The sequence below is a fragment of the Adiantum capillus-veneris genome, chromosome 4 (genome assembly GCF_014529385.1).
Source record: "Adiantum capillus-veneris isolate H3 chromosome 4, ASM1452938v2, whole genome shotgun sequence".
In the NCBI taxonomy this organism is placed as follows: domain Eukaryota; kingdom Viridiplantae; phylum Streptophyta; class Polypodiopsida; order Polypodiales; family Pteridaceae; genus Adiantum; species Adiantum capillus-veneris.
In genome coordinates, this window is record NC_140934.1 from 6469517 (window position 1) to 6493019 (window position 23503).

Below are 23503 nucleotides of genomic sequence, written 5' to 3' on the forward strand. Positions count from 1 at the left end.
TTATGTGTTTTTTATTAACTATATTTTGTAATGAAGGTATGAGGATTATTTCGGTATTCATGCTTATAACTGTGTATTTTCTCTCTTAGTGTGTGATATTTCATCAACTCACAAAGGGGCATGTGTATAGCGTGAGGGGAGTTTGATAATGAAGGAGAGAACTTTTTAACAAACACTGTGAGAGAGAGAGAGAGAGAGAGAGAGAGAGAGAGAGAGGGGGGCGGGGGTGTTGCAAAGAAGGCTCTATTGTATTGCTTGAGGGCATCACAGTAAAGAGCAGAATTGGCAGTGAGAAAACACATGGGACATAACAAATCATAGGGGAAAAAGTAACAATAATACAACGTTACAAAGGAGTGATGGGAGAATTGTACAAGAGAGCTCTAGTAGAAATAGGCCACCTTAACTTGTGAGAACTCATCCAAAGAGTCGGCTTGGATTTCCATTGTTCAAAGGAGCAAAAAGAGGCATTGCATTGCGTAGCTTGTCTGCATCAGGAGAGGCTCAAGGCATCCATGGAAGCAATCAATAGGGCTTTGACACTCTACAACTTGTAAAAGCATTTGCCCGAAACCCTCCCACCACCCCTTCGCAAATGTAAGAAACACACGCAGGCACACGCTCATACCCCACTTGCAAGCAAACACATCGGACACACCCTTGTGGACAAGCAAACACTACATGCACTTCCTTTGCATCAAGGCGTATTTTTTCGGTTTGGGAAGCCTCATGCATTCTGTTTCTTTCACAATCCAAAAGCCTAGAGATGTGAATTTTCACACACAGTTGAAAAGTTGTGCCTTTGTTATTAAAATTCATTTGTTTTATATTCAAAGCTGATCTCCAAACTACTTTCTTGTTGCGAGTCACCCCTTTGTTGTGCCCGCAAGTTGACGAGGAAGGTGATCTTTGTGTGTGTGTGTGTGTGTGTGTGTGTGTGTGTGTAGACTGTTAACTCTAGGATCTCCAAAAACTGAGTTGTAGCGTCAGCTTGGGCCTTCGCTATAGTGAAGGGACTCAACATCCATTTGTTTCCATGCTTTGACAACCACGTCTGTTGGGAAGGCCCATCTTCTCTTCAGAGTTTAGACTATCCCGGCTCTTGTTTTTGACACCCTCTCAACTTATCTCTTCTCACATCCTGTGACCTCTCTTAGAACTTCTTCACCCTATCCTCTGACTTCTCTGATTCTTCCTCTCTCATCCTAGCCTCTCTTTCTTGATTCTCGAGCTCAACTACACCCACGACTATTGCCTTTTTGGTCTCTATAGTGCTTGGATCTATACCACAACAATTTGTTAGGGACAATGGATAGCTAGTACATCACGTATTGCGACTCTAGCGTAACACGACATGAGCTAGTACAATGCATTGAAAGGGGTCTCTCTCTCTCTCTCTCTCTCTCTCTCTCACACACACACACACACACACACACACACACACACACACACACACACACACACACAAACAAACAATAAAGTTCCTTTTTTCCTAATTTTAAGTTCGATTTGTGAATAGTAGATATAAGTGTTTAATAAAGGTTTTTATATGGATAGTTATGCTCAATATGATCCTCCATTTTAAGTTACTTTGCGTTTTTCTATGGTTAGTTTAAGTTACTTTATGAGTACTATATGGTTTATGAACAATTTAGGTTAGTATATAGTTTATGGTTGGTTTGTATTTATTTATAGTTAGATTAGTTTTGATTTATAAAAAGTCACGATTTGGGTGATTCACTATGTAAGTATGTACGATATCATGTGAGTGGGAAGGTGGATTTTGGATAGGGCTTACATGTGTATACAATATCAATACACTCCACTTAGTTTTTAACATCTATAATATGTATGGGTGGGTTGTTGGGGAAGGCTTTTTGATTTTGGAAGCTTTAAATCCCTTGTGGGAATCCTTCTAAGTAGGAGGCATACTTACTGTTGGAATTAGGGATGCAGGAAAACACACACAGCTTGGAGAAGACGAAGGAAGTTCAAGGCACACAATAGAGAGTACATTACTTAGTGTGCAATGGAAAGATAGATAGTCCTAGAATGATGGGCGTATATATAATGCACGGGGGAAAATACCTCCTAGTGAGGGAAAAATACCCCGGCGGTCCTAAGTGTGTTCACACACATCACTACCATATGTATATGGTAACAAATCCCCCCCCCTGGAGTGATGCGGTGAACGAGAGCTGGCACGTAGAGTAAATGGAAGTGCCATGCCCTGAGGACATGATGAGTCCACAAAGGGGAGTAAGCCCAAAGCTTTGCGGAAAGCTTCAAGCTTCTCACAAGACAATGTCTTTGTGAAAAGATTTGCAAGGTTGTCTTGTGTTGGCACATAAGCTAAGCTGATCTCTTCTGCTAAGAGTCTCTCCTTGACATAGTAATGCACCTCAATGTGCTTGTGTGAACGTGAAAAACTGGGTTCCTCGCAATTGTCAATGCGCTATGAGTGTAAATAGTGTTGGAAGTGTCTTGTCTATTACCCAAATCATCCATAAGACGTTTGAACCATACACATTCAACCATAGCTGTGACTGCCCTGTACTTAGCCTCGCAACTAGAAGTGGCTACAGTAGGTTTCTTCTTGCTCAACCATGATATACATGAACTGCCAAGCATGAAACAAAAACCACTTGTGGACACTTGCGTGTCAAAACAACCAGCCCAATCTGAGTCCGAAAAAGCATGTAAGTCTAGCGGCAATGACCCTCCCTTGAGACAAAAAAAACCAAGATATAAAGTGACACTCAAGTAGCGGAAAATCCTCTTGACAGCCTGCAAATGCTTAGACCCTGGGCTATGCATAAATCTGCTGACATGTGAGACTGCAAACGGATTATCCGGCCTTGTGTTGCATACATAAATGAGCCATCCAGCAACAGTTTGGTAAAGAGTGACATCTGCAAGATCACCAGCATCATGAATACTCAATTTCAAACCTGTTTCCATGGGAGTGGCAATAGGTTTGAAATCCTCAATTCCAAACTTACATAGAAATGTCTCTATGTAACTTTTATGACACAAGCAATACCACCATCACACTGCTTAAAATGTATACCCAAGTAATGATGCAACAACCCCAAATCTTTCATCTTGAAAGGGGCATTCAAATCAGCCTTAAATTCAGCAATGTCTCTCATTTGGTCCAGTGATCAGCAAATCATCCACATAAAGAACCACAATGAGAAATACATCACCCTCACGCTTTACATACAATGTGCTTTCTGTTGGACTGTTACGAGAGCCTTGTTTGACCAAATGAGTGTCAGCCTTCTCATACCAAGCATGAGGAGATTGCTTCAACCCATACAAAGCTTTCTTACACCTGTACACTTTATCCTCTTGTGATTTCTCGACAAAATCACGAACATTAACTTTCTCAAATATGCAACCATTCAAAAAAGCAATAACAATGTCTGATTGATGTACATCCCAACCAAAATGAACTGCCAATGCACATAGAAAACGCACAATAGTCATATGACAAGTGGGAGCATCTCTTCATAAGCTATGCCTTTTTGCTGTGCATAACCCTTTGCAACAAGTCGAGCCTTATGGCGATCAATCTTACCATCTAGCTTGCGTTTCAACTTGTAAACCCACTTTGTACCAATGGCCTTTTTGCCAGGAGGCAAACCACATAAAGTCCATGTGTCATTTTCTATAAGTGCATCATATTCTGATTGCATGGCAGCCATCCAATTTGAATTTTGTGCTTCATCAAAAGACAGAGGTTCCTTAACGTCATGTAAGCTAGACACAGCCAAAGCATAACAATTTGATGCATAAGATGCATGGCGAGAACTTGAACGAGTATGACTAGACAAAGGTGCATTCAATTTATTGTCACGCAATCTATGCACCAGCCATTTTGGCATACCTCTAGCGTGCTCATTTTCAGCCCGTTCCTCATTAAGTACATAATGTACATCTATATCAGTAATGGGTTGATCTGTATCATTTTCAGAAACCGCTATAGGTTGTACATTTGCCTCATTGGAATTTACATTCGAACTTCCATCACTGAAAAGAGGCAACAAAGTGTCATAAATGTCCTGTGAGTTGACATTACTGTCTCTAGTACATGATAGCAAGGGCTGAACATAATCTTCCACAAATACAACATCCTGTGAGACCAAGATACGCTTTTCTTGCGGATGATACAACATGTAACCTTTTCTTTCACCACTATAACCAACAAGAATACATTTGACAGCTTTATCATCCAATATTTTGTGTTGTGTTTGTGGCACCAAAGCATATGCCAAACAACCAAACACACGCATGTGCTCAATAGAAGGCTTTCTATCATGCCATGCTTCATATGGATTAAGAGACTGCAAAGCTTTTGTAGGACACCTGTTAAGTACATAAGTGGCACACATGATGGCCTCAAGCCAAAACGAATGCGATAAAGCTTGACTTTTGACCATAAATCGTGCCATTTTCATAAGTGACTTGTTTTTCCTCAACACCATCATTTTGCTGAGGCGTATAAGGCACTGTATAGTGTTTTATCCCACGACTACTCGAAAATACATTAAATTCATGAGACATATACTCCCCTCCTCGATCGGAACGGAGGGTGCCCATAATACATTTCGAGACATTTTCAGCCATAGCCAGAAATTGTTTGAAGCACATAAACACTTCGGACTTCGCTTTAAGAGGAAATACCCATGCATGCCTGGAGTAATCATCAATGAAAGTCACAAAGTAAAGGTAATTGCCCAAGGAGGGAGTTTGCATGGGCCCACAAACATCACTATGCACAAGTCGCAACATGCATGTGGCCCTCAGTGAACCATTCTTTGGAAACATTGAACATTGCATCTTACCCAAAATACAACCTTCACAAGCATGCTTGACAGGTGCTTCAAGTGGCGGTAAAGAAGCAACCATATCAAATTTAGGCAAACGCAGCAAACTGGCAAAATTCATATGTTCAAAACGTGCATGCCAAAGTTTTGCATCTGAAATAGCCTTAGAATCCACAACTGCATTTGCAAAATTTTGTCCACACTTGTCATACAAAGTGAGCTTATACAGCCCACTTCATAATATGCTAGATGCAACAATTTCATCTCACTGAAATTGAGATCATGTATTGTACATCTGTCATCCACAAATTTGACTACAAGTCCAAGTCTTGCAAGTGAAGATACAAACAAAATATTCTTCTTGATCCCAGGTACATAAAGTGCATTAACAAGTGTGAAGAAACTGCCATTTGCAATAGTAAGCACAATCTTTCCAACTCCCTGAATCGGATAAGAGGCATTGTTGACACAAGTAACCGAATTTCCATGAGGGATAGACTCAAGAGAGGTGAACAAATCACGATGTGAGGTAATGTGCTTTGTAGAAACCACTGTCAACATACCACACATGTGAATCTGCAACAACTGACATGCATACATTTTGGAAAACAGGATTATAGGTACACTCTACACTATAAGCCCATTCTGCATCAACATCAGCATCACGGTCTCCTTTCACAGAAGACTCAACGATAGCTGCATTTGTAGTGCAACCAACATTAGTAGTGGACCTAGCCTCTTTTTTCTTAGTCTCTTTGTCCTTTAACTTAGGACACTGCTTGATCAAGTGATCATTAGCTTTACAATAATGAAAACACATCTTCTTTTTCCCCTTATCACCAGAATTTCCAGAAGAATTGTTGCCAGCAGAAGCATTAAGAACATGTGATTTTCCACTCGTAGAAGAACCATGAGAAGTGGATGCATTATTGTAATCACCTTTTTTTTAGAAGCAATAAAAGCTTGTTCAATTGCACGCTATTTAGTCCTGTTTTTTTGGAAAGTGACTCTTGCAACAACAATGTGTACAATGCATCAAACTTGGCAACCTCATGATTTTCTTGGGTCATAAGTCTCCGAGTCCTAGCAAAAGTTTGGTAAGAATCTGGCAAGGCATCAAGAACAGTCTGCACAAGGGAACTGTCTGAAATGACTTCACCTGCAAAAATAAGCTGCTCATTGATATCCTTGACGCTAGCAAGGAAAGTATCCATATCATCTTCCTCATGCACTATCTTCGACTACAGCTCTTTTCGCAGCAATGAAACTTTCGTCTCATTACGACTTGCATAAAGACCAACAAGAAAGTCCCAAGCTGTTTTGAAGATTTAGCTGATCAAATGTGAGGATTAATGGTGCGCTTCATAGACAACGCAATCAATGCATGAGCATGCACATCCTTTATATCCCAATGAGCTTGTTTTGCAGTAGGCAAAACAACTCTAACAACAACAAGACTTGCAACATCCTCAACATCGCCTGTATGCTTAGAATCAGGACGTACATCAATGCCCTGCACAATGTTCCAAACGCCCTTTGACACAAGGACATGTTGCATCATGTAAGCCCACATAGGGTAATTGTCCTCATCCAATCTATCCTCAATAACAAACATTTGGAACACATCTATGTTGCTATCAGCCATGGCGAATGCCTGTACCTGATGTGAAAACTACTCGAAAAGAGGAGAAATGAAGCGGGAACAACACATGCTATATAGCACAAACCATAGAAAACTGTAAGGGACCTATTATGCAAAAAACAGCACTGACAAAAATGTTGCACAAAATGCCGAAATAGCCTGTGCAATAATGATTGTAGTGGAAACAGAGGTCGAAATGAGTCCAAACATTTTGTCGACTTGTGAACGCACGCCAAAGCTCACAGTTATCGGAGAAAGTGAGTAGGCCTGTGCTGGAGCTGCTGGCGACTAAGCCTGGGAGGACGCAACCTGCTCTAATACCAATTCTTGAAATTAGGGTTGCAGGAAAACACACACAACCTGGAGAAGATGAAAGAAGCTCAAGGCACACAATAGAGAGTGTATTACTTAGTGTGTAATGGAAAGATAGACATCCCTAGAATGATGGGTATATATACAATGCATGGGGAAAAACCTCCTAGCGAGGGAAAAAATGCCCCGACGATCCTAAATGTGTTCACACACATCACTACCACATGTGTTTAGGAACACTTTCTTGATAAAGTTTTGAATTTTTTGTCAATATAAAAAGGAACTATGGAAATTTTTTCAAAAATGACTTTATCTACATCTATTCATAGAGAGATTTAAAATCCACACGCGCGCGCACACATACACATACACAAGGGATTAAATCAACTATAAGAACACCGTAGAAAGGGGGATACATGATGCTCTAGAAAGAAGCATAAGACATGTCTTATGCAATTACAATTCATCAGAATGTGTGTACAATAGTAGTAAGATACTCCTTAATTTAAGGGATATGTATGCCAAAGGGCGTGTTTAGAGGGAAGCATGTGTCATGCCAAGGGTAGGAGAGAACAGCCTTGGAAAAGTGCTAGTCACACTTGCAGTATAGGGGTCTATATATAGATAAGAGACAGAGGGCCATGGGTTTATATATAGGACGATTGGGTGGTTATTGTAGGTCTGTCTCAACTCTGTCTTACATTGATTCCAAGGGTAGGACTAGGAGGGCACGGCCCTGGCAAAGTTCCGGACACACTTGCAGTATAGGGGTCTATATATAGCTAAGAGCTAGAGGGCCAGGGGTCACAGTCTGTGTCGCCTCTATCTTACAACATGATTGAGGGTAGACATATTTTAGAGTCACTAGTTTACATTAGATAGTAGCTCTCTGGTGTTGATAGTGCAAATGATATTTTGTAGTAGATAGTTGATAGTTGATGATGCACGCTTGGCTAAAGTTATGATGGTAAGCCTAGACGTTAAAAAGAGAATGACCATGTACCTCGAGGGAAGACAACCGATTCTACATGCTTTAAAAATCCAACAATGTAGAAGTGGCTTGCACGACTCGAGGATGCAAAGCAAGAGCGACAATTTGCATGACATGTCTTTAAAAGGAGAAAATGACGATCTTGAGAGCCTGTTGTTTTTAATGGGAATAAGATGGATGTGGGATAGTATGGAACAGACCCGGCAATAAGGTGAACAATTGACCATTGAGGAGTGGGAGTTTTTGCAAGGTTGTAGCCCTCAATTAAATCTCTAATCTTTGAATCTTATGCTTGTTTGATATGATTTTAATGGTTAAAAATCACTTCTGGGTGATGTTGTAATACAAGCACATAGCATGTCGGTGTAAAGGTCTGCACTTCAACATAGAGCGGGTTGACACAAAGAGATGCACATTTGATTATGGGGTTATGGAAATATTTGAGCAGTCTACTCGACAACGATTGAATCTGATGCTGGCAGAAATCTTGTATTTTGGAACGCTATAGGAATTTAGAGAGGATGGATTACATAGCATTCAAAGTCTAGATATTTGATGCACAATGGTTTAAGGTGAACATGGATGGCGGTGCTTCTACAATACATAGAAGAGAGTTTCTTGAGGTGGGATCAACCGAAGGAAATGGTATGAGTTCTATCATCCATCCCCATTTCACGGCACAAGCTTGTCAGACTACCTATCCCCTTGACGCTCCACATCCTTGGAGAAATCTAAACCATAAATTTATACCCAACGTCTACGTGAGTTCTCTCGGCTATGGCCCTATAGCTGCGGTGGATGCAGATGCTATGAAGGTGGTGGAATCGATGGTTCCACTCCGCCTCGGAGCCGTCAAGTGCCTTTATTGCCATCTTCTTGCCACTCTCACACCACATCGTCACATACTCCATTATTCATACACTCCTTGCTTCAATTGGACACTCTTCACTTCACATTGCAGGATACATCAGTTCAAACTCTTTGCTTTGGAGCATATGATACCCCTAGCTTCAAACTAGAAGATATGAGTGTTGAAACCCCTGTGGTTACCCCTTGCTTTCATTGTGATTAACAACATGATCTTGCTTACAACATAGACCTATCCATTGGTCACACTACAAGAGGTTGTGTGCTCTTGTGACGCTGTTAGCGACAAAAATACACTGGTTTTTTATAACCCCTGGCGTCGCTAAAACCGTCACTAATAGCGTCGCTACGAGAGCGTCGCTATATGCGACGCTATAAGCGTCGCTATATAGAGACGCTCATAGCGACGATCATAGCGACGGTTATAGCGACGTTTACACAGAAGTCTTTAGCGACGCTCCAGAGCCATAAATAGCGACGGTTATAGCGACGCCCGAGAGAATTTTTTTTTGGTGACAGGGCATTGAATGCCCTGCCACCCATCAACCATATTGTACTTGATTCACTTTTTTAAAAAAGTGCAAGGGTAGATAATAGACCCAAAATAGTCACCCACAAGACGCATTGTTTGCAAAATTGACAAGCGTAAAATTGACAATTGTACACATCATAGGCAAAATGAATTGATTGGCAAATGTAATAATGACAATTGTACAACATCATAGGCATAAAGAATTGATTGGCAAAATGAACTGCGGTGACAAATGTAATAATATACATGGTTCAAAAAGACGTATAAAATCCGTCTCATGATACATAAGCTATGAGAAACCCTAAACTAATGCTATCTAGCTACGGCTAAACTGACGTCGTCTAGTCAGACGTCTCATCGCGTCCAAGCGGCGTATCTGTCGGATTCTGCAAAAAAAGACAATAAGACAGCTTTCAGTAAGTATAAACATATAACGACATTTATAAAACAATACAAAAAATAGAAAAGAGTAAACCCTAATACTAACCATGCCGCCGCGAGAACTGAGAATGTCCATCAGGGTGTTTAAGCCCTTCCTGCCTGCGTACTCGCGCTCGTACGGTGTGGGATCACGTCCTGTCATCGACCACTGTCAAAACATACAAAGATTTCATTATGTTAGAATTAAAAAACTCATAAACCCTAAACTATAGAACATAAAGAGCAATGCGAAAACACTTACAAAATCGGCCTCAAATGATGCCCATCCACCGCTCCCCAAGTGGTGCGAGCTCCCTGCCTCTACTCGCGCTCTGGCTGCATCCTTTTGTTGCTTCCACTTGTCGGGATTCTCGCGCGCTGCTTTCTTCGCATTCTTCCAATCTTCTTTGGCCAGCCAATCTGGCCTGTTCCACCCATGCTTGATTGATTTTTGCACTTCGGAACGCCTGTGTTTGCAGTATTCGCGCATTCGAATCTTCATCAGGTCTTCATTGAAGTGCTGATCTCGTATTAGAACGGGAAACTCATCATGAAGTATGCTGATGACTCTGGCTTTTAAATCCCTTGGTACTTCACTCCATTTGTTTAGTATGTAGTGTCTAAACAGCTGAGAGCAAAGACCACGCATGCGCGAGATCACCTTCTTGCAGTCATCATCCATGATGATGCTGCCGCTGAAGTCGACGGAGTAAGGCAAGCCCTCTGGCCGGTGACGCGTGAACCTGGGTGTCCCGGCAGGGGTCTCTAGCGGTGTGTCGATGGGGGTACGGACGTCAGGTGTCTCCACCGACGTCTGGGCCCCGAAGCGAGGAGTGTCGAGTGGGGTGGCTCCTGGCGGAGTAGGTAGAGGTGTGTAGCTGCTAGGAACAGTCAGCCGCGCAAAACCTGGCGTAGATGGCGATGCTGTGGCTGGTGTGGGGGCGGGCAAAGAAGGGGAGGGTAAAGAGCCTCGTCGAACACGAGGTGGTGTGGAGGCATCGGCGGCGGAATCCCCACAACAACCACCACCGCCACCGCCACCACTAGAGCGCTGGTGTCTAGACGAGTGTGAAGATCGTCTCGTCGATACCAAAGCTTCGGAGCGCGCCGAATGCTCCGAAAGAGAGGGAGATGCGGATGGAGTAGGAACGCGCGATGATGCGCCAGAGCGATGACGCTCCACGTACCACTGTCTCTGCTGCGGTGACAAAGAAGAAAGAAACTCCTCATCATCTATACCTGCATTAAACACACGAATATTTGAACTTAATATTGAATGAATAGAGTAGACAATGACGCAAAGAGCATTAAATACAATGATGTAATGATGCATATAAATACAATGACGCAATGAATTGAGTGATAGAAGAAGCAAGTCGAAAACTCAGAATTTTCAATCAAAAGTTGTGAGCACGAGTAGAAAAGAGCGTTATACACCATGGAAGGTACTTAGAGAGCCAGAGCTTTTACAACACGGAGCAAAATTGTTCAAATACAATATTTGTGGCTTTAAGAGATCTCTCTCTCATCCTCGCATAACTCAGCAAAACTTTCTATATCTATATAGAGCTCTCCGTTTAAACACATATCCTCTGTTTCATTTTGTAGCTCCTCTACATGCACCCCATATAGAGTAGTAGCATCTTGATGCTCGTCTGGCACCACCGCAGCGGCTTTTGATTGAGCATCTTCTCTGATCTCCTCCATTGATGCCGTTGTGATTGGCACATGGTAGCCTTCATACGTCCTTGCACTACGAGGGGCTACCTTTATGACGTACCACCAGTTTGATGTAGACTTTGTAGGATGAAATATTACCTGCCAAAGCCACATAACTTACATGAGAGCTTTCAAGCACATAACTTGTAAAAGGGGGATGTTAACTATTTACATACTTACTTGTTCACAATGCTCGGGTAGTACGAAAGTGTCTCTTAGGTCAGTCCATTTCTTAGTAGAATCCACCTCAAGAAAACCAGACTCTCCTCTACGCACAGTAGCGTTGCGACCCTCCATGATTATCTTGAACCATTGCACGTCGAACAAGTCGACAAAAAATCCTCTATAATCGATCCTCAAAATCTCTTGTAGCGTGCCGAAGTAAGTGAGTTCCGCCACCACAGGATCTGCATCAGAGGAACGTCGTCGACTAGACTGTTCAAATTTTGCCATGATTCCACAATCTTGAGTAAAACGCTTTTTGTCGATCCGTTCCACCCTAAAATGTCCACCTTTACACCATGCTGCTGTGTATGACTTATACTACAACGAACAAAGATTATGAGTGGCCGTTCAAACGTTTAGAAATAAAGTCACTAGCTAGTCGTACATTGCAAACTTACCTTGGTCGCGCAACCCCGAGAGTACTCCCACTCTTCCTCAGTCACTTCGTCACCGCATTGTTGTGCGCTTTTCAATTGGTTGTGCAACCATCTTAAGCTCATGAAGGTTGGTAGGCTCTCTAGAACCGTCGGATAGTGCATCGGTGGTCGTCTTCCCCGTCTCCACTCGATTCGTGCCCTTTGTCGCTCTTGCTTTGCATCCTCATATTGTGAAATCCACTTTTGCATCACTAGATTGTGAAGCATGCAAAATCGGTTGATTTTAGCCTCTAGATCTTCCGTCATCTTCTTCTCAACACCGAGATTGCACACGAAAATCCCAGATATGCGCTCATCATCTATGGTTCGCCATAGCATGTCCCGGGCTTTATCAAATCCGTCTAGCACACGACAATCCCAGATATGCGCTCATCATCTATGGTTCGCCATAGCATGTCACGGGCTTTATCAAATCCGTCTAGCCACTCTCCAATGTACACTAGGGACTCTGATACCAACCAACCTTCTGCCATGCTACCCTCCGAACGTGCCTTTTGACGCACATATCCCTTAAGCGTTTTCATGAAACGTTCTAAGAAGAACATCCATCTGGAATGAACTGTGCCAGCTATTTCCACCTCATCAACTATGTGAACAAGAAGATGCACCTGAATGGTTAGCATGGTAGTAGGAAAATGTTTCTCAAACATGCACACAAGCTCCGCAGCATTTAGTTTGGCGAATGGTATGGAGTCTACGTTGATCTCCTTTTGTGAGATCCATTGCACCAGCTTTGCTAGTTTGTAGATTGTGTTATGGATGTCGAGAGACCAACATCCCTCAATGGCAATCGGTAAAATAAACTGTAAAGTATGTGCAGCAATGATATTAAAGTCCACATTTTATGTAATGATATTAAAGTCAACTATGAACGTACCTGACACATTTTATGCCAATCGTGTGACTTCAAACCGGTAAGCTTTCCTTCTTTAGTAAAACACGTTCGGAGCGAGTGCATTACGCCAGTGGGGGTCCGCAAAGATCGAATGGTCTCTTTTACTTTGCGTTCTTGGGCTCCTGTGAAAATCCATGGTGCTTTAGGGAGTTTTATCGATCCATCAGACGCTGTTTGCGGCCAATATTGCTCCATAAGATCCACATTTCTAACGTCAACTCTGGCTCCCAAAGTATCTTTCTTGCCGGTCAGATGGTCCCATAGTAGATTACCCACATTCTTGAATATGTGCATTGGATCGAGCAAGTGATTGATCATGAGTCGGGGCCAGTATGGTAACTCGTACCATAGAGATAGTCTCTTCATCCCTGGAGGCAATCCGTCATCGCACATCTCCTTCTGCTCTAACCATGCTTGTGCAGACATCCTTGGTGGCTCTCTTCCCAAAAAGCCGTCGCGTAACACATGATTCTCTGGAAGATACGCTTGATGACCTTTGTAGATTTGCTTCTTCAGTGAGGGCGCCCTACGTGCATTCAGTCTAGGTCCACATGTGACACATGCTCTGTATCCGCTTGTTTGAAGCCCTGCATGTATACACATGATAATAGATCAACTATGGGAAAAAACAAGATTTACAGTGTCTGAGTGAGGAGTGTCAATAGATCACCTGAGCATTCTGTTAGCCCGGGATAGTCATGCATGGTCCACATTAGAATGCCTCTGATCAAAGCATTCCATCGTCTTGTGTGTCGGCTCATATCCACCACCTCTATGCCAATCCACAATTTTTGTATCTCTTCCAATAGTGGACGAAGATACACATCCATATTCTCCACTTTATATCGCCCTGGCACAATCAAGCTTAGCCATAGGTGCCCCTTCTTCGTAGTCAACCATGGGGGAATGTTGTAGTTGACGATGACAACAGGCCATACACTGTAAGATGTTGATCTTTGACCAAATGGATTTACGCCATCCATAGCCATGCCTAAGCGCAAATTTCGAGCTTCCCTGGCAAAATCCGACCATGTTCCATCTATATGTTTCCAGGCTGCGCAATCTGCAGGAATTCGTAGCACACCATCCGAAGATTTATTCTCCTCATGCCATGATGCTAGGGCGGCCATGGACTTACATTCGAAGAAATGCTTGATGCGAGGAAGCAGAGGAAAATGTCGCAAAACCTTCTGTGGAATTTTTGTCCCGTGGAGATCTACTCGATATCTTTTGGAATCACATTTCGGACACTTCTCCATGTCTATGTATTCCCCTCTGAAAAGAATGCAGTCATTAGGACAAGCGTGGATAGAATTGTAATCCATCCCCAAGTTTCGCAAAATCTTTCTTGCTTCATCTCGGGAATCTGGCATCACATTGTCAGCTGGTAGTATGTGCTCTTTAAGCAATCTACACAACATAAAAATACGATACAGTCGTGTAAAAATCTATCAGATCATTATACATTTAGAGTTTTATTAAAGTAAACTAATTGTAATAGATCACCTGAAAAGCGCTGTGACGCTAGTGTCACTCCATCCAAACTTTGCCTGCATGTTGAGAAGAACCAGGAGTGCTTTCAATCTAGACATACGTGCTCCATTATACAATGGCGTATCGGCTTCACTTTTCATATCATCATAGATAAGCCTTTCTGAATCCATGATCGTCTTGATCATTTCATCAATCTCGGGCTCAAACATTGCCTCGTTGGGAATGTGCTCTGCATGATCATCCCCCGAGCTATCAGAGGCTACATCTTGTGGCCTCACATATGCTGCTTGACCAAAGCGCCTGCGAACACATCTATTGGGTTGCAAGATTGCTGCTTGTTGGCCAGCGTCAGAGTCCGACGAGTTATAATTGTCAACAACTCGATCTATAATAGATGGATCGAACTCGCCAAATTTGCGAACGTGCTGTAAAAAAACACGTCTTGTCCGTCGCACAGCATGCTTGCATTGATTACAAGGACATAAGACCCTCGTTGAGAGATAGGTGTTTCGGTTGGACGGTCCCACATCCTCGTCACTACTCATAATGAGGATAAAAATCTTATAACCTGGACAACAAATTTAATATTCTATTGGCATTCTTCGTCTTATCTCTCTCTCTCTCTCTCTCTCTCTCTCTCTCTCTCTACCTCACATTCTCTAGTCATGTCCAATCCCCGCACACCTCGGTCTAGAGGTGCACGGAGATCAGAACCACCGGGTTATAATCTCGTCTTTATTGGTCAATACCTATATTTGTGGGTACAAGAAATCTACAGACCCACGTCTACATGATACTGCATGTAGTGGACAAAATCCCTTTGCCTCTTCTCTAGCTGTAGCACTTCACAGCATCTTAATATCTTTTCACAGTAGATCTTTTCACTGTTCGTCTAACTCTAAACCCTAAACCGTAAGTAATTCTTGCGTGGACTCGATCTAACGTAAATAAGCGTAAATCTAAATAAACTTAAATCTAACTAAAAATAAACCTAAATCTAATTTAACGTAAGTCTACATCTAACCTAATCTTTAACGTCTTTTGGGATAGTTTCCTACGACGTTAAAACTCTCTTCTTCTTGTGCGTGTGTGTGTGTGTGTGTGTGGGTAAACCTAAATAAACGTAAGTCTAATCTAATATAACATAAATCTAAATCTAACGTAAATTATGTTATATTAAAAACAAAGAACTAAACTAGCAGGGATTATAAGAACCTTAAAACTGATTTAACACATAATTTTTCACATAACTCGGCAAGAGTTGGCATTCTCATCACTAAAGATGTGAGAGTTAACTTCCGACGGTGACGCGGCCTCATTTCCATCCACATCTGACGACAAAAATTGGCCCTTTGGACCGTTCTTGCTCTTGTTACTAACTTTGAAGTTGCTGTTGAATGACTAGAGGTTGTCTAGATGGTCATTGTCGAGGATGTAGTGACTCTTGCCGCCCTGAAGATCCACCTTCTTCCCTATCTTCTAAAGACATTTCACCAGTACTTTTGGATCGACGGAGCCCACCATGAGTGAAGGCAGCAATACCCTATATTCCATTGAGGGCTTTCTTCACCCGCTTCATGCAGGCATCGCAGTCTATGGAGACCTAAATCTAATCTAATATAACGTAAATCTAAATCTAGCGTAAATAAATGTAAATCTAACTAAAAATAAACCTAAATCTAATCTAATTTAATTTAAATAAACCTAAATCTAATTTAACGCAAGTCTACATCTAACCTAATCTTTAACGTCTTTTATGATAGTTTCCTACGACGTTATAACTCTCTTCTTCTTGTGTGTGTGTGTGCGTGTGTGGATGTGTGTGCCAATAAAAAGAGATAAATGGTATAACCTTTCTATCACCCATGCCAAGTATGATAGATTGGTTATGCCATTTCCCTCTTGAATAATAGGTCTTGAGTTCAACTCCTCGTCGGCTAGATCTTTAGGTCTTTTAATTTTAATTAGTTTCCTACGACGTTAAATTAGTTTCTCTCTCTTTCTCTCTCAACGTGTGTGCATTTTTTTGTTTATGCATGTTTTCTCTCTCTTTTCCTCTCTCAATGTGTGCGTTTTTTGTTTATGCATGTTCTCTCTCTCTTTTCCTCTCTCAATGTGTGCGTTTTTTGTTTATGCATGCTCTTTCTCTCTCTTTTCCTCTCTCAATGTGTGTGTGCATTCTTTGTTTATGTATGTGTGTGTGCGTTTTCGTTTATGTTTGTACTCTTTCTCTCTCTCTCTCTCTCTCTCTCTCTCTCTCTCAAAAACACTATGTGTGTGTGTGTGTGAGAGAGAGAGAGAGAGAGAGGGAGAGAGAAAGAGGGGAGAGAGAGAGAGAGGGAGAGAGAAAGAGGGGAAGGGAACATGAGAGTGAGGAGAGGGAAGGAGCATACCTGGCTCTCCTTCCTCTCCTCGTGTGTGTGTGTGTGTGTGTGTGTGTGTGTGTGTGTGTGGAGAAGAAAGAGAGAGAGAGAGAGAGGGAGAGCGTTACCTGCTCCTTGCTTGAGGGCGCCGAAAAACTCAGATCTGAGATCTGAGTTTTTGGGCACTCTCTGTTATTTTTTTTAGCCCAACCGGCGTCGCTATGAGCGTCGTTATAAGCGTCGCAAATTTACTTGTAAATTTGCGACGCTCATAGCGACGCCGGGAATTTTTTTTTTTGAGCGTCGGTGTGTGAGCGTTGCTAATATGAATAGCCTCTTGTAGTGTCATATATACTTGGGTGAGATAGAAAAAAAGTCGTTTTAGCTATACACTAGCTTTGTACAAAGTCTACTGTGATCACATCATGAAGAAATGGAAGGAGATTGAAGGATTGTGTCATTGACATCCTTTATCATACTTCCTTGTGTCCAATGTGAAGTACCGTTTCACCATCAAATATAAGAATTTGAGGATGCGCAAGTATTACAAAAAGAAATGATTAGGCGTCCAAGGAGTGTTCAAGAAGGGAGGAGACAAGCCGCCTTGGCTCAACAAAGGAGATTTAAAAAAAAAGCAAAAAGGAATAGCATATCAAACCCCAACCAGTGGAGCCACTAGAGAGAGGCCACTAGAACGTAAATAGAGGTGGGGACTTCACATTACTTTGTAGCAATGGTTGGGTGACATTTGAGAATGGTTTTGTAAGTGTTTTTGCATTGCTTTTATAGATAAATACTTGTCAATTTATAATTTCTTGTTCTAAATTTTTTATTGTGCTTATTGCTTTTAACAGCATTGGACCATCGATGGAAGGAATTCCACCTCTTTCAAGCATATTTATTGCACAAAGAAGTTTCTCCATCCACTGATCCAAATGTTAAAATGTCAACCAGATCGATAAGCTATACAGACTTTGAATACTGTTTACATTGATATTACTTTATGTATGATAGGTTGAAAGCAAGGTTTAGTGGTACAAAATTGGGCGTCCTTGATAGTACCAAGTTGACAAATCTTTTTAGTGCAATTTATCAAAGTCCCAAAAGAACTCACTTACCATATTGTATATTATTGGATACATCTTTGAAAAAAGAACATAAAAATACAAATTTCGACAAGTTTTGACAAAACTCCAAAAATTTTACCGGTCTCCACTTTTTCATTGGTACCAATAAGGTGGAAAAAGATGGTCCTTTTTTTGTATCACCAAACCTTGCTTTTAGCTGGATACCACCCATACACTACCATTATAATTTTTAAGAGAAGTGTTCTCTAGGGCTTCTTTGATATAACTCTGTACTACTTCCCTTATTGGTTGGCAACAAATGTTTTTTGTTAGTTAGCTAGCCAAAGCAGAATAAAAATAAAATAATATGGGTGAAGATTTGGCTTACATGGTGCTGTCCATGAAAATTGATATTGCTATGTACTATCAACAATGATTGTGGTAATAAGCTTGGATATATATGTGTGAATATTCTTGGTACCATGGCCCTTTGCATGCTTGTCATTTTCTACCATCAATAATATAACATTCATAAGCTTGGATGCATTTATGTGACTCTTATCATTGTTAGTGATCTTTGCATTTGCCTCCATAATGTTATTTTCTACCATCAATAATAATTGCGGCCATAATTTTGGATGCAAGTGCAACTCTTATTGTTGCTATCACTCTTTCCGTAAGCTTGGATGCATAGATGCGACTGTTATCATTGTTATCACTCTTTGCATATGCCTCTATGTATTATTTATAAGATGATGATGGCCATTTGAATGGTCCCAAGTGGTTCCAAATGTTGATTCTTCTCTTTTAAGAAATCAGTAAGAAGTTAGCACATGATATTGCATTTTGCTCTAGGTTTTTTTGTATATTCCACCGCACAAGCATCCATGCATATTTTCTTGTGAATATCTTCTTTAAAGGTTTCACCTATTTGATTAAGTCTATTCACTCTCCTTGCCCTATTGTTTTTCTCCATAACAAATCTACCATGTATGTGAAAAATCGTGAAGGATTTGCAATGAGCTCGGTATGCCTTTTGCATAGATGCGTTTGAAGTGGTGATTGCTTTTTAGTCTCATTGGAATTGTAAACCATTACCATGAGCAGCTGGCTTGAGCTCAAAAAACTAGCAATCATGAGGTGACTATTGCAAAGGACAAGAAAGAAACACCACCTTACCACTAGAGTACAAGGGTTTTAAGATGATAGCAATATTAGACATCGGGGTTGGGGCATCCATTGCTACAAAGGAAATCAAAACAATCATTTCTTACGTTTTGTTGCATAAAAATAAGATTAGGGATTTTTGTAGGACTTGAGATAAATTCCCTAGTTAACTTCAATGGGTTGGTGATCAGAACATATGATTGCTTCTCACTCACTATTTTTTGTTTTGCCAAAAGAAATAGGTACAAAAAAGTTGAATTTTTACCATTTTGCAAACCTATCATCAAAGTTTCTATAGCCACGCTCAATACAAATAATATATGCATGTTTTCTTAGTTCCCTATTGTCCTTTAGGTTCATAAGGAGCCATGGATCATGTAAAAAGAATATTACATCTCTTACCAAGGAGAATCTTGGGGACAAAGATGAAGTGCTAAATACAGTAAACATGAAAAAATTGGGTGCAACATTATGAGTTGTAGAATCCCATAGAAACTATTCAATATCTAGACAAATTTGATCCTTATGACTAGATATGGTTACTACCTATAAAATGCATGTAGTTGTCACAAGAAACTAACAATATTGAAAAAGCTACACTTGATATACTAGAATGTTTTGTTTTCTTCTATAATTGAAAAAATCAACCATCGTTGTCTACTATGCAAAATAGGGTATTAGGTGCCCCAAAACTCAAGGAATATTAGCTTTATGTTACAATATGCGACATAGAAAATCAAAATTGCATTTTGATATCATGAAAGCCACCAAAAAAATCATAGAAGAGCTAAAATTGGCTAAAAAACAGGATTTGACAATTTTTGTAATTTGGTCATAACTTACAACTTTAACATTTATTTCTCCCTAGAAGCATTAGTACATATTGAGGACTACTAAAGATAGTTCTCTAGCATTATAGACCTCACAAACATGAATTCTAGAGTGGTATAGTTGCAAAAAGTTGAATTCTAGAGTGGTATAGTTGCAAAAAGTTGAAAAAAGTCAAAAACTGGACCCGTTTTTTCACACAGTTTAGGTTGTGAAATGTTGTGCAAGAACAAGGTTAAAGATGGAATTGATATTCCAAAAAAATGGCGAGTTTTTTTCAGCTCATGCAACAACTTTCTAGATAGATAGCACCTCAAAATCCATTTTGAAACTCTTGACATAATTCAAGGAAAATGATCACTTAACAAGACATAAAAGTGTCCCAGGACATAAAAGTGTCCGATTACCAACCTAGTGTTAAGGGAGTAGACCCGAGTATATGTCAACATACGATACCCCTTAAGAGTGATGTTAAGCCACACAAACAACGTCCCTATACTTACAATGAAACAATTGCAAAGAAAATCAAAGCAGAGATAGACAAGCTTAAGGAAGTAGAGTTTATCTATGAGATTGAGCACACAGAATGGGTGTCGCCAATCATGGTAGTTTAAAAAACAAACTATAAATTATAATTGTGTGTGAATCTCAAGCACATAAATGCTGCCATGATAAGAGACAACTATCCCTTACCCATCACAAACCATATGATTGAAAGAGTCATGGGCTTTCTTGATGGATTTTGAGCTATAATCAGCTCACAATAAAATTGAAGGATCAACACAAAATGGCCTTTGCAATAAAGTGGGGCTTATTTGCTTATAGGGTGATGCCATTTATTTTAGCCAATGCACCTGCCACATTCCAAAGTTTGATGAGTCACACATTCAAGGAATATCTAAGACAATTCTTAGAAATCTACATGGATGTCTTGTGTGTGCATTCTCAATTGAGAAATGAACATGTTGAGCACTTGAAGAAGATCTTTGACAGGTGCAAAGCCTATCGTATCTGCTTGAACCCTGAAAAACGTGTCGTCATGGTAAGAGAAGGGAAGATTTTAGGACACATTGTGTCTAAAAGTGGCATTTCCACAGATCTTGAGAAGATACAAGTTATTGTTTTTTTTTACCAAGACCCACCAAAGTTAGGGAGATACAAGCCTTTATGGGCCATTGTGGCTACAACCAAAGGTTTATCTACATGTATGCAGTCCAAAGGTTTATCTATATATATGCAATCATTGCGAAACCTCTCTATGTTCTCATCGCAAACTTTGAGTGGATGGAAGAATGCGACAAAGCGTTTCAACAGTTGAAGTAGAGAATAATTTCTACTCCTATTTTGAAAGCTCCTAATTGGATTAAATCTTCCATGTCTACGTAGATGCATCGGCATATGCAATTAGATACATCTAGCACAACCTGGAGAGGACAATATGGATTTTCCAATCAGTTACTCCAATAGACAAGTCAATAGTGTGTAACAAAACTACACGACCATGAAAAGAGAAGGATTGGGAATGATCTATGCCGTCAAAAAGTTTAGACATTACCTTTTTGTAAAAAAAATTTGTATTTTTTGTGGATCATCAGACACTATTGTACATAATGAACAAACCATGCAATACTGGCCAAATAGTTTGATGGTTTATTATATTGCAATATTGGCCACATAGTTTGATGGTTTATTATATTACTAGATTTTGATTTCACAATAGTAGTAGTCAAGAAAGGGACTACTCATTAGTTATGGGGCGAGTGGCTTAAGATGATGGCCCTTGTTTGTGAATTGGTAGTGGTCCTTGTCTAGCATCTTGCTCTTTCTGTGTGTCATCCTGCTGTCCTTGATCATCAGGTCGTGCTCATATGTGTCAAGAAAGTTTTGCTACTTACAATCTAGCTTTTCCATTAATGCATCCACTTGTGATTTCAGATCTTCATTCTCCTTTCTAAGGGCATCATTTTTTGCTTGAAGTACTTCCTCTCTAGCTAGGGTTGCGGTGATGGCATCTTAATGCATTCTCTATTGCACTTTAACTGCTCGGTATAGCTCTGAGATTCTTGAGCTTGCATCTGAGGGTGCTATACTTCTCTCTGTCAGCCTTGTCAATCAAGAATTGGCCTTGAATTTTTTCTACAATGCGGTGTTGAGCCATGAGCTCTTCCTCGGCACTAACTAGCTCTATCTCTGCCATGGCTAGCTGGCTTTCTAGTGTATCTACTTGGTTGTAAATGTATGTAAACACTGACTGTAGATCACTAATCCCTTCCCGGTGGACAAAAAAACTCTTTTGGAGACTACTATTTCTTCATGATTTCAACTAAATTTTGTTTTTGTGGGAGCAAATGATTTTGCAATTCTTGTGCCTCTTGTCGAGCTATCTCAACATCTGTTACAAGTTCCTCTTGTTTGTTCTAAAGCGTATGAAGCTCATCATAGACTTTGGTTAGCTCACTTTGTAGTGTTGCAACAACATTTTGATCTTTCTTGTGTTCTTGTACAACCACATTGTACAAATCTGTAGCCTCCTGTTGCAAGGACTGATAGTAGGGGTTGACCATGCTTCATTGTCGTATTGATACACTAGGTGTTGGTACAGTGGTTGCCGTATTCCTTTTGTTACCGTAGGTGGATCTTGTGGCTTGGGGCAACTATTTTGATATTTGGATTTGCATGTGTGCCTTGCCCTTGTGAGGTTTTGTTGAGATTCTTGAGGTGTGTAGTTTCAAACCCAAAATCTCCCTGAGATTTTTTTTCAAAGTCAAAGTGGGAACTTTTTGGTGGAGATGTCCAACTCTAGCCTCTCCTATATTCTCTTTGCATCCTCTGCAGCCCTTTGAGCTTCTTCATCAGCTAGATTTTCTCACTCCATTTGTGCCCACATTTCTTCTAACTGCTTTGTAGTGATAGGGGTTGCCGATGGGTTTTTGGTGCGAACCTTGTGTGGCACCCACTTTTCCACAAAGGCACCTTCATCTACTCATTCCTTTTTAAACTCCTGGGCCAAAGCATGTATTGGTGGTCCAAAATGTGGTGCCTTGGACACTACTTTGATAGCAACTTAAGGATCCCAATTTCATGTGTCCCATATGAATATACTAGCCATGTTGTATATCATTGGAAAGCTTTTGACAAGGAGAATCCAAAATTGCAATGTCTGCAAGGTTTTGATAAGATTTACAAAAAATTTACCATGTCCTACTTTCTGTTAATCCAACCACCAAAAAGTGAAATAGGTACCACCAATACATGCTTTCACCGTCCTCTATTAGCCTTTCCTCTTGGATTGGTTTGGAGCTTTCTCCTCTTTTCCTTGTTTTGGCATCGGCATGGTTTTCTTTTGTTTCCTGTCTTCTTGCTCTTCTTAAGAGGAGTATGAATTGCATGCTTTCATTTTTGAGCGGGTTTTGACAATTGTCTAAGTTGACCCACATTTTGTTATTTCCTCCTCGTTCTCTTCCTCCTGAAGCTGAATCCATTCATTCTGTGTAAGAGATTCTGGGAGGTCTGGAGCTGCTCCAATGGCTTGATATGTGATTCTGGTCAAAACTTCTAGGGCCGATAGGTAGGTGAGCTTGGAATGTTTCTTTTTCTTTGTCAGCAACTTGAGCAAGTACTGGGAGTTGTCGATGGTCATCGACGCGTTTTGTTGGTAAGCCCAAGTGTAAGTGGTTGCTACTGTAGTATACCTTCCTGGTCATTTTTCATC

The 23503-nt window shown here is 40.7% G+C and overlaps 1 protein-coding gene across 1 annotated transcript; it reads right to left on the reverse strand.

Annotated features, from left to right (window-relative positions):
• Positions 1-3488: 3488 nt before the first annotated feature.
• LOC147458655 (uncharacterized) lies at positions 3489-23431 on the reverse strand. Its single transcript, XM_086510047.1, has 2 exons — positions 23227-23431; positions 3489-4120 (listed from the first exon to the last, which is right to left on the reverse strand). Exons 1-2 carry the CDS (start codon positions 23429-23431, stop codon positions 3489-3491), a joined length of 837 nt encoding a protein of 278 aa, XP_086366173.1.
• Between the last annotated feature and the right edge of the window lie 72 nt (positions 23432-23503).